The following is a 16,757-nucleotide window of genomic DNA, read 5'->3' on the forward strand; positions in this document are numbered from 1 at the left end:
AGTTCAGCCTCACCATCTGCTCCTGCCTTGTCTGCTTTGGCTTCACGCTGCATGAGTCCTGCAGGGAAGTGAACATCACCAGCATCCGCCTCAACGCCTCCTGCTCTGTCATGGTGCCCAGGTGAGGGATGGCCCCAGTTGCAGCGTGCACCTTGCCCTCTGCCCAGTCTCTGTCCTACCTGAGTCTCACCCCTGTCTCCTGGCCCTCCGTGATGGGAGCAGCCTCAGTTCCACCCCTGAGCCTGCCACATTCAAGGTGGGATGACCACACGTGGCTGCAGTGAAGCCCTGCCAGTGGTTCTCTGGGGCATGTCCTACCTGCTCTACCACCTGCTGTCCTCCAGGACTGCCTGGCCCTGGCTTCCTGCCTCTGATTCCTGGGACTCTCCCCAACATAGGGAACAACTTGGATCTCTAGCCCCCTCTGCTGCCTCAGTCCTCCACAGGAAGAGCCCATCCCTGTACCCCTGGGCTACCAGAGCAGCCTGCCCTTGTGACTGGGATTTGGGGAGTATGCCCCCATTTGGAGTGCAGTCCCATGACTCTTTGGCCTCTGCTGTAATTCCCCAGTGATGATGCCAGTGATGCCACTGACTGGTTTGGGATATTTTCCAATGCTCTTCTTCTGTCTCAGAAGCTCACCGCTGGCCTGATTGTCTTGCACACGGGTAAGTCCGTCTCTCTCCCCCTGACACGAGATGGCTGTGTATACTCCTTGCCCCAGCTGAGGGCTCAGCCAGGCTCTGGCCAAGAGCTGCCCCCACCCTGGATAAAATGGCTTCCATTGCCTCTGCCCTCATCTTCACTAATGCCCACAGGTGCCATAGCATTGCACCTTGTTCCAGATGTTCTGGCTTCCTGGGGCTGTGGGCTGGGACCCTCAGGGTGCCGTGTCTATGCCCAGGGTAAGGGTCAGCATTGGGTACTGTGCTAAGGCAGTCCTGCTTTGGGGACCATGTGGCTGGGACTCTCAATCACTCATGATGAGAATGACCAAGAACTGCTGGGAGTGGCCTCCTCGAGATGTCCAATCTCTAACGGAGAGGCTGTAACTGCAGGGAGCTCCACAACATTCCTTGCCCTCTCTGGGATGTCCTGGGTCCAGCTGGCTGCCTCTGTCCTGGACTTCGGTTCTCTTCAAGCCCCACGTGGCTTGCACCTCTCCAAGTTTTTTTCTCTTATGCCTTTGAGCACAGGAGGATGTTGCTGGTCTCCAGTGTGGCACAGTCAGAAGCAGGATCAGAAGCCAGGCCTCAGTGGGAGACTATATAGTCCCTCATTGAGGCCTGACTTCTGATCCTGCTTCTGACCGTGCTACACTTTGTAACCTTGGCCAACCCTGTCTCAGTTTCCCCCTCTGGAGAGCACTGTCTCCTGCCTTGCTTTGTTGGGGGGTGGTTCTGTGAAGCACCTCAAGACCCCTGGCTGGAAGCTAGTGCCTGGTGCCACAACCAGCTTGAGCTAGGGGCTCCTTCCCTTGCATGGCTGCAAGGAACATGGGCATGGGCATGGGCAGACAGCAGGGAGCAACCCCTCTTTGCTTCTCCTCAGTGTTCATATCCATCACCCATGTCCATCGCACGCAGCCATTGTGGAAGAAGAGCCCCCTGTCCAACCGCTGGTGGGCCATGACTGTGATGGTTGTGTGAGTACTCTGGGCTCCACATGTACCAGGGAGGAGAGGGCTGGCATCCCCCACGGCAGGGGGAGTGGGAGAGCAGGATTGGTCTGAGCCTGGTTGTATCCTACCTGCTCCACATACCTGTCCCTGTATGGGAGCTGCTTCTTTGCAGAAGGCTCCTAGAAGATCCTTAAGTATGTGGGAGATGCTTTCATCAGGAGGGGGGCAGGCCTCAGGTGGATTCCCCCAAGGGGGAGGAGCAGGGGCATTGGGGGCTGAGCCTAGGAGCCTGCTCACTCTGCTGATTGCCACTACCCTCTCCCCATGCCCGGCCTAGGCTGCTGGGTCAGGTTGTACAGACAGCTCTGGACCTGAACCTCTGGGTGAACCTGGAGTCTCCACTGCCCTTCAGCTCCTTGCACGTTTCCCCGGTGTCGTGGCTGCTGGGCTTCCTCTCACTCATCCTGGTGGTCATCATCAATGAGATTGTCAAGCTTCATGAAATCCGGTAAGGCACCAAAGTTGGGGCAGGAGGAAGGAAGCCCCACAGTCCGGTCACCCCCAGCTCCCAGTCTGCCCCTGGGCTGGGCCGAGCCAATGCTTAACGAACAGAGTGGAACCTATAGAAAATGTTGTGGCATAACTCAGCAGTGACACCACTCAGGGATCCTGGGAGGCAGGTTTGGACCCTGCCTTGGAGGGATCAGGGATGGGGAGTGAGAGCAACTGGGGCCTGGAAACAATTGTGAAGAGATCGAACAAGGCTGAGATGCCTTTACTTGAGACCCAGCAGCCCAGTACCTCAGATGGGTCCGTTTCCCCGACCTTGTCCTAGGAGAACGTGGGCCCCCCAGTTACCTTCACAGCCAGTGGGAGAAAGTCTCTTTCCAACAGTCATTGAGGCGGAAGGGCAGTGAGGGCAAGTTGGCGATGGGCTGGTTTGATGGGGACTGCCCACTCAGAGCTGAGGGCTCTGGTAGAGCTGTGGAGGATCTGATCCCCCAGGGAAATTCCTGCATCCAGATAAAACCTCCTTTCATGCACTTGAAGAGAGTGGCCAGGCACTTCCCAGCAGCTGCACTAGAGTGCCACAGGGCCTGGGTGCCTGGCTGCTGTGTGCAGGGTTGGCTGGCTGCTTGGGTGTCTGGGCTCTGTATACAAGGCTGCCCCAGGTCCAGGGCTGCTCTTTGAGCTGCCAAGGGGCCTGCCCTTGTCTTCTTGCCCCCAACACCTGCCTTTATGTGGTGCTTCCCTCCTTCACCCTCCCCAGGGTCCGTGTCCGCTATCAGAAGAGGCAGAAGCTGCAGTTTGAAACCAAGCTGGGGATGAATTCTCCCTTCTAACCCCTGCGTGACACGAGTCCCACGGAGCTGCTGTGCGAGGGGAGGGGTGCCCACTCCCTGCCTGCTCAACCTTAACCCACCCTGGGAGATGCCTGCCTGCGAATGTCCCTCACCTGTGGACTTGGCTGGGACCCAGCAAAGCAATGCCCGCACCTCTAACCAGACAGGCAGCCTCGGTTGGCTGGGAGCACTGGAGCAGGTTGGAGGCCTCTGCCTGGCCAGGAGCCCTGTGGCAGCAAGGCCTCACGTTTATTTATTCTGTTTTGGGATCATGATGATGCTGAGATGAAGCGACTGCTCTCTGTGGAGCCTTTCCCCTGCATCAGTTGTGGCTGTGCAGAGCCGAGCCAAGCCCTGGAGCCCTGAGCTCTAGGGTGGGACCAGGGTCCACCACTGGCTTTGGCTCCAGGAGAGGTCTCTAGCGCTGCATCCGGGGGCAGTATCACACCTGCCCCGCTAACAGCTGGTGAGCATACTGGCAGCCTAGCAGGAGAGGTCCAGATGCAGGCAGCTGGGTCCCTCCTCCACCCTGCTTGGGGCTGGAGGCCCCTTGAGGCAGGAGTCAGAGGAGCCCTGCCTTCCACAGTGGCCTTGGCCTGGCCAGCTCTGGTTCCTCTGGGCAGAGACCCCTCAGCATCACCCCCAGACAGGGCAACTTGTTGGTTGTCTCCCACGTGTGGGGCCTTGTTGTCTGTGTCCCCCCCACCTTCCCCCCCGCAGCTGTTGCTTGGGTAGCCTGGTGAGAGAGCAGAAGCTGGCACTGCCCTTGGCTGGAGGGGAGGCACAGATAGGGCCCCCCTAGGCTCCCTACCTCTGTGGCAGGGGAGGGGGATGTTCAGGTAAGGCCAACAGCAGGCTCACCCCTGCCTGCCAGTGCTGTGATGAGTAGGCCTGGCCATATCGCCCTTCCCAGGGCTCAGGCTGTGCCGAGCATGGTGCTTGCTGCAGGGAGTGGCTGTGAGCCCTCTGCCAAGTGCCACCCCACTCAGTTCCCTCCAATCCTTCTGTGCTAGTTCTTGGGGGGGCCCTAGCTCTGCTCCAGTGCCCCTCCCATGATTCCCTCACTCTGACAGCTCCTGGTGGCAGGCAGCTGTTTCCCTTGGGGCATCTCTGCCTTGCTGCTCTTCGTGCCTCCCTCATTCACTGCCAGGGAGGTCCTATGTAAGCTGCATCCCTGCGAGCAAGAGCCACAGGCCATTCTCGGCAGCTATGGATCTTGCTCCCTGTCCTGTGCTCTGCAACCACAGGGGTCAGGGAAATGGAGGCCTCTGCTATCACAGCATGGACACCTCCCCTTTGGCCTCTGCCCTGTGGCTGTCAGCTGTTCCCTGGGAGGCAGGGAAAGGGTTAGGGATGCCATGACTACTTCTCTGTTGCTCTGCCTTGTTTTCCTCGTCTGTCTGAGGGTATGGCTCAGACCTACCGCTGGCACCTCTAAGCAATATCCCCGTTCCCCCCCACAGAGCCTGTGGGGCGTCAGGAGAGACAGGTGGAGCAGCTGACGCAGGTCGGCGTGGGGGAGGTGCCTTGGGCTCTGCTCCATGGGTGTGAGATTGGTGTGAGCCTGCTCTGACCCTCCACCATGAGGGCGCTGACCCTCCAGCACCCTTTGAGGGGGTCTACTCACCCCTCTTCCTTGGGGAACCAACTGCAGCAGACACCTTAGTGTGGGACCAGACTGATGCCAAGCAGGGCTCGGCCCCTGGCGTAAGCAGGAGGTAATTGACCATCAGTGCCGGTCCCGGGGCTCATGGGCATTTGATGCTGTACCCACCCAGGCTGGAGGCTGAGTAGTGTTCCGCAGTTTGGGCAAATGGGCACAGCGAGAATCTTCCCTGGGGCAGGGGTGGAGAAGAGGCAGGAAGGCAGCATCAGGAGCTGTCAAGGACCTCATAGCACATGCTTTCTGCAGCCCTGGCCTGCCTGGACCTCTCACCTCCTGCTGGGCAAAATAGGCTTGTCTAGTGGGGGCCTGGCCTGAGCCGTGCCTCCATCCTGCAGCCTCTTGGCCTCTCTGCCCATGGCTGGCCAGTTGGACACACACCTGTTGCTGATTAAACTCTGCCTCTTCGCTCCTCTTGGCTCTGCAGAGCTGCCCCAGCTGTAGAAGAGCAAGACAGCCTACCTTCCATCCTCATTAACTCACTCCCACTTGCAGGATTTCCCTGAGAGCGCGGAACCAGAGGGCAGGTAGGAGCAAGCTCGTTGCAGGCTCAGCTGCCTCAGTGGGTGGGCGTCAGACACTGCACCCTGCCGCTCTGATCTTGCCCAGATCAGAGGGTTTCCTGTCCCTGGAGTGACATGGTGTGATCTAAAGGTGGCAGCTGCCAGTGCTGGGAGGTAGCTGGTTCCTCTCCCCCCTGTAGGCACCCTCCCACTGAACCATTGCACCCTTGCTGCCCTCACACCAGCCCCAGCCAAAGCGGTAGCAACCTCACACCGTTCCAGCAGTCACTGGGACTCTACAGGCCTTGTTCCCTGCTCCTCCTCTCCTCCCTTAGCCAGTCGGGGCACGTGGGGGCCGGCTGTGAGCACCCTCCCCTGGTGCAGGTTTTTAGCAGTGTACATTTTCTACGCCTTTTTTTGGGCCGTGTGTAAAAAAACAAACAAACCAAACAACTAAATCCCGATTTGTATGAAACCTTGTAAACTGTATAGAGGCTGCAAGCCCCGATGGATGAATGGCAATAAATGATGGTCTTTGATACTGTGCCCCAGGGAGAGGCAGCCTGTGTTTATCCGGTTGGCGTGGGCATTGGTGTCAGGGAGGGCAGCCTGTCTGCCTCCCTGTCGGCTGGAGCCAGGGCTCTGTCCAAATGACACCTGCAGTCCCTGGAGCACATGGGCATGGTTCACATTAGGCTGGGGTATTTCAAGGCTCCAAGAGGAGCAGCTGTGTTGTGGTTCCAGCTGAGAAGGTGAACAGCAGCAGGGGGTGAGCTAGTGCAGCTGGGCTGGCTCTAGGCATGGTTGTGAGCAGGCCTCAGTGTGGCACTAGCGCAGGGCTCTGGTCTCCAGGGGGAAGGGAAGAGGTTTTTGCCTGCAGAGTGGCACAGAGAAGTGGAGGCATGTTTTATGTAGAGGCCTGCCATGCTGAGCGGACTGGCGCTGCTCTTCACTGCTGCTGGTTAGCGAGAGGTAAATCTCAGCCCCACAGCAGGAGCCTCCAGCTTCCCTGGGAGCACGGCGTTTTTGGCAGAGCCAGTGCCCGACACAACAGAGACAAGAGGGCAGAACTATCAAAGGGGGGAAATGCCCCAGTGTTTAATAGAATTAACTTGTAGTCGATGTTAGTGGAAAACAGAACGCAGGATTAACGCAAATAGAGCAGATGGTTTGAAATCTGCTGGCAGGTGCCATCGGGGGGCTGGTGAGATGCGGCCACGCCTGTACATCCCTTACGTGGCGCACAGCATCTTCAACAGAGACCGAAAGCGTCCAAATCCAGCTTTCCTCCAGCAGCAGAGGCTCAGCGACCCTTCTAGACAGTGCGTGGCTGCCCCCTGGTGGCTCAGATAATACCGCAGCTCCGCCCCAGGGTCCTTTTTTTATCCCTGAACCTAGAATATGGGGACTCTGACCTCTGGTTAGTAAATATATAATAAATCACATTTAAAATATATATATAATATATATATATATAGACTTCTCTTTAAAAAAAATGTACAGTTTATCAACATTGAAAAAACCGGACTCATCCCAAGTCAAATCCCATGACATTAAAACCCTTTTAAAAAGGCTCTTTTAAACCCTTCCATAAAGTGCCACTGGTTTCAGCTATTTCAAAAGAGCAAGTAAGTCCCCCTCGTAGCACTTGCCAGATAGTGATGCTGCTGCTGCTGTTTCCCCCCACCCCCAACATGGAAAGCACAGTGCAACTGGCCAGCTCGCGTGCTCCCTCCGGCCCAGGCCACGGGGCGAGGTTGGCATGAGCTGCGCCCCTATGGCATGTGTGGGTCAGACAGGGCCACAGGGAAATGTATGTGGCAGGGGTCTGGTTCCAAGGGACTCCCATGCTGGAGCTGGGGCCTGATGCTATCAGCAGTCTCGTGTTTCCAGCGGCCTCTTCGGTCGCCCTCATGATGGCAGTTTGGTTTTGTAAAGAAGAAAAGGGGTCTTTTCATCCAACAGCTCTTCAGGCCCGAACATGCAGCGTTTGCTTTCCATGGCCCTGAGGCTTTTCTCACCCTGGAGTTTCAGGTCGGTGCCAAGTTCAGAGCAGCCAGACGTACTGAGACACAAGAGCCACTTGAATCTGGTGAGAGACATTTGTTCTTGGGGCTGTTCGGCCCTCGGGGAGCAGAGTGAGGTGCGGCTGCTAGTCCGTGGCAGAGCAGAGAGAGCAGCTGCTGCAGGCTAAGTTGGTGGAGAGCGATGAGGTGGCTCTCAGGTCAGTGTTCAGTATGGGGAGGAGGCACTTCCTCAGGTCCCTGCTTGCTGGAAGCATCTAAATGCACAGCTTTGCTACCAGCCAGCCACGAGCATCTCCCAGGTAATCTCCCTGCTGGGGGACAGGCGAGAGGTGGGGGTTGGAAGTACACCTTTGCCCTCAAGTCCAAACCTACCTCCTGGGGGGGTAGGGGCACCTTCCAGCCAGAGCCAGGAATGGGGCCCCTCCATGTTGGCATCACCACCTAGCCAGCCTGGCATCAGCCCAGCTGCCTGCTCTATTGACATGAACACTGAATACCCACAATGAGCACAGGGACAGGGCAGGGGGACCTTGGCCTTTGCCAAGGCTGCTGCTGACATGCCAGACCTGTTTCCTTCTCAGTGGGATCCAGGCTGAGCCAGCCTGTCCCTGAGGCTGGGGCTCTGCGGGGATTTCAGTCCCCTTGGATTACACGCTGCTGTGAGCTGATGTGCTTGGAAAGCAGCGCACAAAGCGAAGAGGGTTCCCCTTGCTCTGAGAGCTGTCAAGCTCCAACACGTCCCATCTCATTTCAGCTGCTGCTGGGCCCTGCTAGGCTGGGGGGCTGCTCAGGGAGCTCCTTGCCCCTGACACATTGTTGGCAAGGCATAAATAACAGGAGGCAGGCCTGGGTCTTGTGGGGAGTGAAGGGAAGGGGCCCTCGCAAAAGCTCCCTTGTTTTGGGCAAGGGGGTTGGTGCCAGAGCAGCTCTTGGCCACCCCAGAACCAACTGAGGGTGGCAGCTGTGAACTGAGCTTATCCCCAGAACGCACATGACAGTTCAGAGAGCTAGCACTGAGTGGTGGAAACGGTGCTGCCAAAAGCTGCTGGGCAACATGGCAGCCAGGACTCCAGCTCCCTTTGTGGTGGGCTGCATCTGATCTGCGCACGGCTGTGACACTGCAGGTGGGCAAGGCGAGGCTGGGCACGTCCCCTGGCACGGCGGGAAGTGCTGGGGGGCGGCTGCGCTGATCCGTGGGCAACGCTCAGGTCCCAGGGCAGAACAAGCCGTAGCTGGGGGGGGCGGGGGGGGGTGGGGTGGGCGGGTGGGGGAAGGTAGGGGTGGTTATCTCATTCCAGCATGGCATCCAGCTGGTCAGCCAGGTCATCAAACATGTTGCTGATGTCCTCCAGGATGTTCTTAGCCAAGGGCTCGGCCCAGTAGTGGCTGGAAGGGGAGGAGAGGTGATGGTCAGTCTAGGTTGGTCCTGCAGCTACCTTGGCCAGCAGGGCCAGTGACCCAAACCCCCCCATGCTGGGGGCAGGTTGCCACCCCAATCCCCTCTTCAGCCCTGTGCTGCGGGAGGTGGCAGCAGTGCTCAGGCTCCTGGCTCCTGGAATTTGTGGCACCTCTGTGATGGAGCTGTGCGGCTCCCACGTTACCAGGCTCTCAGCAGCCAACCCGAGCTAAGCACCCTGCTGATACCCCACTGCTCGCCCACAGCACCCCTTGCTCTGCTGCAAGGGGCTTCCTCACCTGTCTGCCTCCTCCGCTGTTATCTTCTCCGCCACCTGCAGGGCAGCCCTCAGGGAGGAGCTGGTTTGTTCCAACCTCTGCTGAGCCCAGGCTGCATCCAGAGGCTTTGCCACCATGGGCTCCCCGCTGTTCCCAGCACCCTTGGTGCCTGGGCAGGGCACTACAGCTGCATCCAGTGCCATGTTGGTGGCTGCCCAGGGGGAAACAGTACTGCGGGGCATCTGTGGGACCTGCTGGTAGATGGTTTTTGGCCCAGAAAACACCAGCTTGGTGGAGGCCACGGAGGTGTGCTTGGCTGAGGCATCTGCAAGGGAACAGGTACAGCTGCAGCTCAGCTGCTTTGCTGGGCAGTGCCTGGCCCTGGCTGGGGAGGCAATGCTTGTTGCAGGCAGCCAGGGCAGATCAAGCACCAAACTGGCAGGAGTGAGGGCCACAGCCTGGCTACTGCTGAGGGGAGCTGGGCACAAAGCAGAAGCCACCTCCCCCAGGGCCCCTGAAGTGAGGCCAGCATTGGGCCGGTCCCCTGCACCATGCCCAGCACCACTCCCTGCTGCATGAGGCCAATAACTCGGCCTGGACATGCACAAGGTGGGGGTAGGGGCTGTACGTACCTGCTCCCGTGGTCGGCGTCCTCAGGACAGCTGCCCCATGCATCTCTGCTGGACTGGCGGCTCTCAGGGAGACGGGGCGTTTCCGGATGCCCTTCTCCAGGGACAGGATGCTCTTCTCGATCTCAGCGATGCGGAACTCCACGCTGTCGTCATCCAGTGCGTCTGCGGGTGGTGGTGGTGTCCCCGGCGTGGGGGAGGCTGGGCCCATGATGCTCACAGCCTGGGCCTGAGCATACTGCGGGCAGGGGCTGCCCAGGTCCTCGCTTTGGCCAGCCGAGCTGAACGCCTTGAGCACGGCCTGCAGTGGCTCCCGCTCTCTGCACCGGGGCCGGCGCTTCACTGTGTCCGACTCCGTGAGGTTGAACTCAGGCATCTCCGGCTCCCTGGCCGCTCCTGGTGACATCCCAGGGGAGGCGCATGGAGGCTCTGAGTCCGGTGTGGCAGCATCTGCACGGAGCTGCCCTGTGGGCTTTGGCCGCTGTTTGATGGTCAGGTTGCCTTCCTCTGCAAAAGGGATGCACTCGCTGGAGCTGTTCTGGGAGGATGAGGAGGAGACCCCACCCTCCTCCCCACCAGTATGTGGCTCTTCCTCTGTGTCCGACCGGATGTCCTCTAGGCTGCCCTGCAGGGCCTCGGTCAGAGGCACGCTGGGCTCGCTCAGCGTCCGTCTCCGGGGCTTGTTGCCCTCAACACCGTCCCATTCACTTGCTACCAGCCAGGAGCTGCACGCATCTCCGGCACCCCCAGTCTCCCGGTCGTCCGGTGTTGCTCTAGGCATTGAGCTCTGGTCAGGATTTGGGGGCTTGTGGAGCAGGGGAAGCTTGGGGGGGCTCCCACCTGCCGGAGCCCCCTCCAGCATGGCAGCGAGGCTCTTCACAGTCCTGCTGCCGCTGACCTCACTGGTACCCAGTCCGGACGAGTGACCCACGTCCACCACGTCCGGGGAGGAAAGTGGCCTCCTGTCAGTCTCTGGCCCCTGCTCGCTCTCTGCCTCCATGGCCTGGGTGCTGGAGACCGAGCTCAGGCGCTTGGGCGGGGGTGGCGGGGGCCCTTTCCTCTTGGCTCGGATGGCAAAGGACTGGCTGCGGCTGACCTTGGAGTCGGTCTGCACACAGGTGCGTGGGACCTGGCTCCGCCCAGGACGCCGAGTGAGGGTGGCGTAGGAGCTCAGGGTGCTGGTGGGTGCATCTTCATCCTGCCCTTGTGCTTGAAGATGTCACCATTGGGCTGGTCCCCAGGCTGCCAGGGGCCTGGGGTGACACCAGGCTTTGGGGGCACGTGAGGGGCCTCTGTGCCAGTGCATCGGGCATGGAGATAGGAGAAGGCTTTCTGAGCTGAGGACTGCAGCGAGCTCTTCTGGGCGGGCAAGAAATGGGGAGGCAGGTGTGCTGGGGTCTTCGGGTGCTCAGGCGCCAGCGGAGAAGAGCCAGGGTGGGATTTCAAGGAGATGTGAGGGTACATAAAGACATAGGGAGCAGAGCCCTTGCTGGGTGTTTGGGGCGGGGTGCAGGGCGGCGGGGTGCAGGGTGGCATGGGAAGCCCATTCCCCTTTGGAGCCACGGGACGCTGGTACTGGTCTGTTCCTTCGGGCAGGTTCCTCTCTTTCAAGGGGCTTCCCCCAGCCCCGTGGGAGTAGTCATTCAGCCCCTCCACAGCAGACGGCTGGGAGACATGCTTCCCACCGCTCTCCTGGGTGGACCTCCCGGATGGCAGCCCCGCACCCTCCTTCTGCTGAGGCTGTGTGGCTGAGTGCCCGCTGCTGCTGCTGCTGCTCCCACTGCCCAGGCTCTCCTGGGAGTGGCTGGAGAGGGCAGTTCTGGACAGCATGTTGTCCTGGGAATGCCCCGACCCCCTGGAGCGAACGCCGATGCTCTCCTGGCTGAGAGACATGCCCTGGCTGCTCTTAATGGTGAGCGTTTCCTGGCAGCTGTTGGACATGGCGGTCTGAAGTTCATAGCTCAGCTCACTGTCCTGGAAGGTGATCATCTTCGGGGTGTGCGGGGACTGGCACTCGCCGTTCTCGATGGACTCGATGGTAACGATGTCCAGGGTGCCGGGGATTTTGCGCGTGGCCGGGTTGGCTTCAGCCTGGTTCAGGCTCTTGCGGAGGTCCCTCAGTTTCTTGACAGCCAACGTGATCTTCTTCTGGTGGCCTGTAGGAGGCACGAGAGCGACAGGAGACCTTCACTCCCACTGCCCCATTCGGTGGCAGCCAGTGGCCAAGGCTAGAACAGCCCTTGCTCCAGGCAGGACCTGGAGCTCCCCATACTCCTGCTGCCCTAAGTCTGCACTGTGTGGGCTGGGTTCAAGGCAGCAAGTGAGGGACCAGAGAGGCTCTGCCCTGTTCATCCCTCCTCTGCCCCGGCCACTCTTGACCCCCTCCCCATTCTCACCCAGCTTGTTGATGCCAATCTCTTGCAGGTCCTCCCACGTCAGCTCCGTCAGGATGGTGATGGAGTCATAGCCGTTGTTCACCAGCTTCTTGTGGTACTGGGGCAGGCCGATGGCGCTCAGCCACTCCATCAGGTCCACCTGCAGTGGCACAGGGATGTGTGAGGGAAGGGGTGACCCACCTGCGGTGCTCTTCCCCCCACAGACTTGCCTCCTCCCAGCCTGGGAGATAGCTGGGCACTTGCTGGTTGTCTCCTCAGTGAGCTGGAGGCCAAGGCCAGAGCTGCTCTCTGGCCTGGGCAAGCTCTGCTGGCTCCGATCAGGAACAGGGTCAGCAGGCACTGGAGGGGACACGAGCAAGCTGGTGGCTCCCTCAGCCCACCCCTTGCTGCAGGGAAAACCAACCCCTAGGTAAAGGGCCCGAAAAGCTTCAATGCACATGGCCTTCTGATGTTGTGTGATGGGAAGCCAGCACCAGCCACCCCTCCTGGGAACAGGGTCCAGCATGCTGAAGTGACCGACAGGAGAGCCCGTGGGGTGGCTGTGCCCTTGGTACTCACAGGAATGTAATTAGGCAGCCACTCGGCGATGCTGAGCTGCCCGATTTCCGTGGAGATCTTCTTGCGGTGCCCAGGCTTGGTCACGCCAATGGCTGTTAGGTCCTACAAGCAGCAGCAGAGCAGTTTGTGAGGATGCGCGGCTCAGGTTAACGCTGTATGAGGAGTTGGCTTATCCCATAGATGCGGGGTGAGAGGATGCTCTGACTAGTTCTCATCCAGGGTACTCAGAGCTCTGGAAATATCGCGCGGGGAGCGAGGGGGTGGCAGGGATCTCTGGGCTGCTGTCGGTCCCGGGAGAGGCTGAGTGGTCATGCCTATGCCCTACTCTCCCCTGGTGCCCCCCGACCACCCGCATCCGCTTGGCCTCACCTCGGGGGTCATGCGGCTGATGGTGGGCACGTCATAGCCGGCACTGAGGAAGTTGGTTGTGTAGGACTCCAGCTGGAACTCGCTCAGCCAGTTGTAAATTGCTTCTGCGTCCTGGGGAGACAAGCCAACACGGAGCGGCTCAGGCTGGGGGCAGCTGTGTGGAGCGGCAGTATTTTGGACCAATCTATGCTGGGCAGTAGGTGCCTCTGGGCTGTGGACAAGGAGAACTGCCTCCCTTAACACCCCACCTTAACCCAGGCAGATAAAGGGAGCTAGGTGCAAGCCCTGTGAAGGGCCAGGAGTGTGACACTGGGGCGATGGCAGCTCTCAGCCCCTGCTGGGGCTTGTATAAGACGTGGCTTACGCAGCAGCAGCGAGCAGAAGGCAGGAGCTGCTTGAAGTGTCAGCCTGTGGCTCAGCCAGCCCCCGGCCCCAGCATTGCTGTGCCGCGCCGCTCAGGGATCCACGTACCTTTCCCTCCAGGAGCTGCTCGGGGCGGAGGTAGTGGTGAGAGAAGCCCCTGTCGCTGGGGGTGCAGTTGGCCAGGTTCTGGTGCCCCAGGGGTCCTGAGCGGAGACAGGGAGAGTGAGCAGAGTGGGCCCCTGCCTTCGCTTCCCACGAGGCTGCAGCCCACCCTCGGTGCCCCTGGCTTCCCTGAGCAGCCTGGATGTTGGGATGTGCACGTAAGGGGTGGAAGGTTTTGCCCCTCACTCTGCCACCTGCCCTGAATGTCACCCTCCCTTCCCGGCTGGGGAGGGCAGAGACACTATCCCTCACCCCCATGCTGCAGCCATTGGGAAGCGCCGCTCCCAGGCCTCTGGCTGCTCCTCCCTCTCCCGAGGTCTGTGAGATGGAAGCAGAAGCCTCCCCAGCACTGACCCAGGGCCTGGCAGCAGCCCAGCACAAGCTGTGTCTCCTCCAAACCGCGTGTGCCCTCAGCAGCTGATCCGCTCCTGGGGCAGGCCGGAAGGAAGTGGGGACGGTGCTTCCCCAGGTGACTGGAGCAGCAGGGGAGGCAGCATTCAGCATGGTCTGCTTGTGGCTTCCCAGCCCTCAAACTCCCAGTATCAGGCTCCCGGGTGTGCTTGAAGGGTGCAAAATACACCACAGAGGCACAGCAAAGCCCGTGCAAGGGCAGGAAGGGGTTCACGGCTTCCTTGGCCCTGCACAGAGCCCCTCTGGGAGAGCAGCAGGCATGTCCCACCCCTTCCTCAGAGGGTGCATGTGACTTGACAGTGGTCATACAGGGAGAGCTGGGACCAGAGCCCAGGTGTCCTGAGGGGACCGTGTACAGAGCCATGCCCTGCCAGTGCTGGCACAGCCACGAGGCCCGCTGGCAGGGCAGCACTGTGCCCTGGCCGTGACGTGACGTGACCTCAGCTCAGCAGGTTGCACGTGTCTTGCCACGCAGGACCTGCAAACTGGGAACTGTCCCCTGCCTCAGGCCGGGTGCCAGCCCTAAGGGCAATGGGGGGCGAAGAGAGACTCCCAGCCCTTGCACCTTACCCAGCACGGAGTGGGGCTGCCCGTTCCGGGGGTCGGCTCCCAGGAGGTGCTGTGGCAGGTCCTCACCGCCAGGAGGCAGCGGCTGTGCGAAGAGAATCACAAGTGTGTGAGCAGTGAACCTGGAGCGCCGCCCCCCCCACCCCGGCCCCTGGGGCTCATCCCAGCACATGCAGCAGGCGAGGGCTGCTCCCCTGCGGACCACCGGGGTATGACAGCAAGGGGGCTGCCTCATGCTGAGGGTCCTAGCCTCGTGTGTCCCCCTGCAGCAGCAGAAGAGGGCTCTGGGGACCAGCCAGGGAGGGTGGTGCTGAGGGCAGCCCCAGGGCACTGGAGGGCCCTGTCCCATACCTTAGCGTTCTCGATGAGGAGGCCGGTGCTCTGCCCACTGGTGCCCTCGGTGCTCTGCCCGCTGCCGGCACTGCGGAGGCTGCAGATGCTGCCCTCGCTGCCCACGCTGTTCCTGTCTCCTGCTGTCGCAGGGTGAGGAGAGGCGCACGTGAGCAGGTGCTGGGGGAGGCACCTGCCCCATCCCCATAGCCTCTGCAGCGCTGGGCAAGCCAGGTACCCCGGGCAGCCACCGGCACATTTGCTAGCAATGCCCCCCTGCCCATCTTGTGCAGTGAGGAGGCTCTGGGCTGCAGCGAAGGAGCTGGCGGGTGCAAAGGGCACCAATCTCTCCTTGCAGAGCGAGACCGACATGCATTGGCAGAAGGCAGCCACCCATGCCAGGGACTGAGCCTGGCACAGCCCTGCACCAGGCTGAGTTACAGGCCTGACAGACTCAGTCCTTCAGCACCACTCAGCACAGGATACACAGGGGCAGGAGAGGGGAGGGGAGGGGAGGGGGTGGGAGAGGCCTGGAGGTGGGGTAGGGGTGCGTGCATGGCCGGCTGCACACCCCTGAGCTACACTGCCCTTGAGACTTGCTTCCCTCTCAGCCAGGCTCCCTCAGAGCTGGAGGGAGATGTTCTCCCTCCCACACAAAGGCCAGGACAGTGGGGGAAAGGGCTCCAATCCCACCCCTGTCTTCTTCTCCCCAGCGGAGACCCTGACCTGAGCTCTCAGGCCCGGGGGCCATCCTGGGCAGGGTGAGGTGGCCGTAGGCAGCCGGGCTGCTGAGGAGGGCTGGCTGCGGAGTATCGTCTGGGAGCGGCTGCAGCTCGCCCCGGGGGGCAGCAATGCCGGGCTGCGGGCCCACGGGGAGGCCCTGGTGCTGGGGTGCGGGCGCTGCGCGGGGAAGAGTTGCACCTGCATCCAAAGACAAAACAGGTGCGTCAAGGCAGGGCATGGGGGCAGGACAGGACACTGCACCTTGTGGGGCTGGGCGGGGGGCTCAGCTGTGTGAGTCTGGTGCAGTCGGGACTGATGGACCTTCCCAGCCTGGCCTAAGTTCTGCTGAGCCCTGGACTCCGTGTCTCAGCCCTGACCTGGCTCCACTCTCCTGACCTGGCAGCAGCTCTGCTGGGATGAAATCAGGGGCTGGTGGAGGAGCTAGGCTCAAACCTCTGCAGGACTGAGGCTGACACCAACCTGACTCCTGCAGAGAGCAGGATCTGAATGCCAGGCCCCAGCCGAGGGCAATCGCTACCTGACCCACCCGCAGGTACGGACCCTACCCACACCCCTCGAGGCTAGAAGGGGGTGCTCTGGACCCCCCCACCCTGTCTCCTGACTGTGTTGCTGTAGGGGTGGGGGTACAGGCTCTGCTGACTGGTGGGGAAAGGGGTGAATGTTAGTGGTGGCGGGGGGCAGGGGAGCAGACACGGTGACAGACACTCTGGCCCCCCACACACACTCCATGCTCCTGCCGGGGCGGTGCTCACCTGCTCGCTTGCTGATGACCTCGACAATGGAGGGAGGGAAGTAGCCCACTCGGTCCGTGCCTTTCTGAGCATCGTGGATGTGCCCCTTCCAGCGCCCGTCCGCATGCTGCTCCAGGACCTGCCGGGTGAGATGGGGGGATGAGGGCGAGTTTTCAAGGGTAGGAGCAAGCGGGGGTGCACCCATCACAGCTGCTCCAGCAGAAGCCAATGCATGGGGCAGCATAGGAGCCCCAGCTGTGGGAGGCTCCCAGCTACTGGGGTGCCCCTGGTCCGTGGGCATTTGCTCACCGTGATGACATCTCCTGCCCGAATGTTGAGAGCTGTTGGGTCGTGCAGGTTCCAAAAATCCTTCAGCGCCCGGACTTTCAGGATTCCTGATGCCTCTGAAGACAAGGGAAGAAGGGAAGAAAGAGGATGGTGGAGAGTGGGTGAAGGGGAAGCAAGAGAAGGGAGAAGAGGGATGGAAGGCAGAGAGAGCGAGAACAGGACAGAAGAGAACATTAATGACACAGCTGGGTGCTGGTCTCAATCCCAAATGTGTGCCCCAGGTAGGGGTGTATGTCCCCATGGCAGATGCAGGTCTGTGGCCTCAGCACTCAAAGCCAGGTTAGCTGGGGTAAGAGGAGGGCTGGGACAGTCCCATAC

General features: G+C 60.7%; 2 protein-coding genes across 3 annotated transcripts in view; one reads left to right on the forward strand and one right to left on the reverse strand.

Moving 5' to 3' along the window:
• Positions 1–5,677, forward strand: part of TMEM94 (transmembrane protein 94) — a 44,329-nt gene extending 38,652 nt beyond the window's left edge. For both annotated transcript variants that reach the window (XM_025197441.1, XM_025197442.1), the window contains exons 28-32: positions 1–121; positions 571–668; positions 1,552–1,645; positions 1,959–2,129; positions 2,892–5,677. The exon at positions 1–121 is cut by the window's left edge and continues 5 nt beyond it. In XM_025197441.1, the coding sequence (XP_025053226.1) occupies positions 1–121; positions 571–668; positions 1,552–1,645; positions 1,959–2,129; positions 2,892–2,964 (557 nt within the window). In that variant the 3' untranslated portion in view covers positions 2,965–5,677. The remainder of the gene's footprint in view (positions 122–570; positions 669–1,551; positions 1,646–1,958; positions 2,130–2,891) is intronic.
• A 2,720-nt stretch (positions 5,678–8,397) lies between these two features.
• Positions 8,398–16,757, reverse strand: part of CASKIN2 (CASK interacting protein 2) — a 50,215-nt gene continuing 41,855 nt past the window's right edge. The window contains 13 exon segments of the mRNA XM_014517243.2: positions 8,398–8,543; positions 8,853–9,156; positions 9,464–10,663; positions 10,666–11,616; positions 11,857–11,995; positions 12,415–12,516; positions 12,784–12,894; positions 13,255–13,349; positions 14,290–14,371; positions 14,638–14,759; positions 15,343–15,537; positions 16,113–16,230; positions 16,401–16,495. Coding sequence (XP_014372729.2) covers positions 8,447–8,543; positions 8,853–9,156; positions 9,464–10,663; positions 10,666–11,616; positions 11,857–11,995; positions 12,415–12,516; positions 12,784–12,894; positions 13,255–13,349; positions 14,290–14,371; positions 14,638–14,759; positions 15,343–15,537; positions 16,113–16,230; positions 16,401–16,495 — 3,611 coding nt within the window. The 3' untranslated portion in view covers positions 8,398–8,446.

Source organism: Alligator sinensis, unplaced genomic scaffold, assembly GCF_000455745.1.
Source record: "Alligator sinensis unplaced genomic scaffold, ASM45574v1 scaffold400_1, whole genome shotgun sequence".
Classification (NCBI taxonomy): domain Eukaryota; kingdom Metazoa; phylum Chordata; order Crocodylia; family Alligatoridae; genus Alligator; species Alligator sinensis.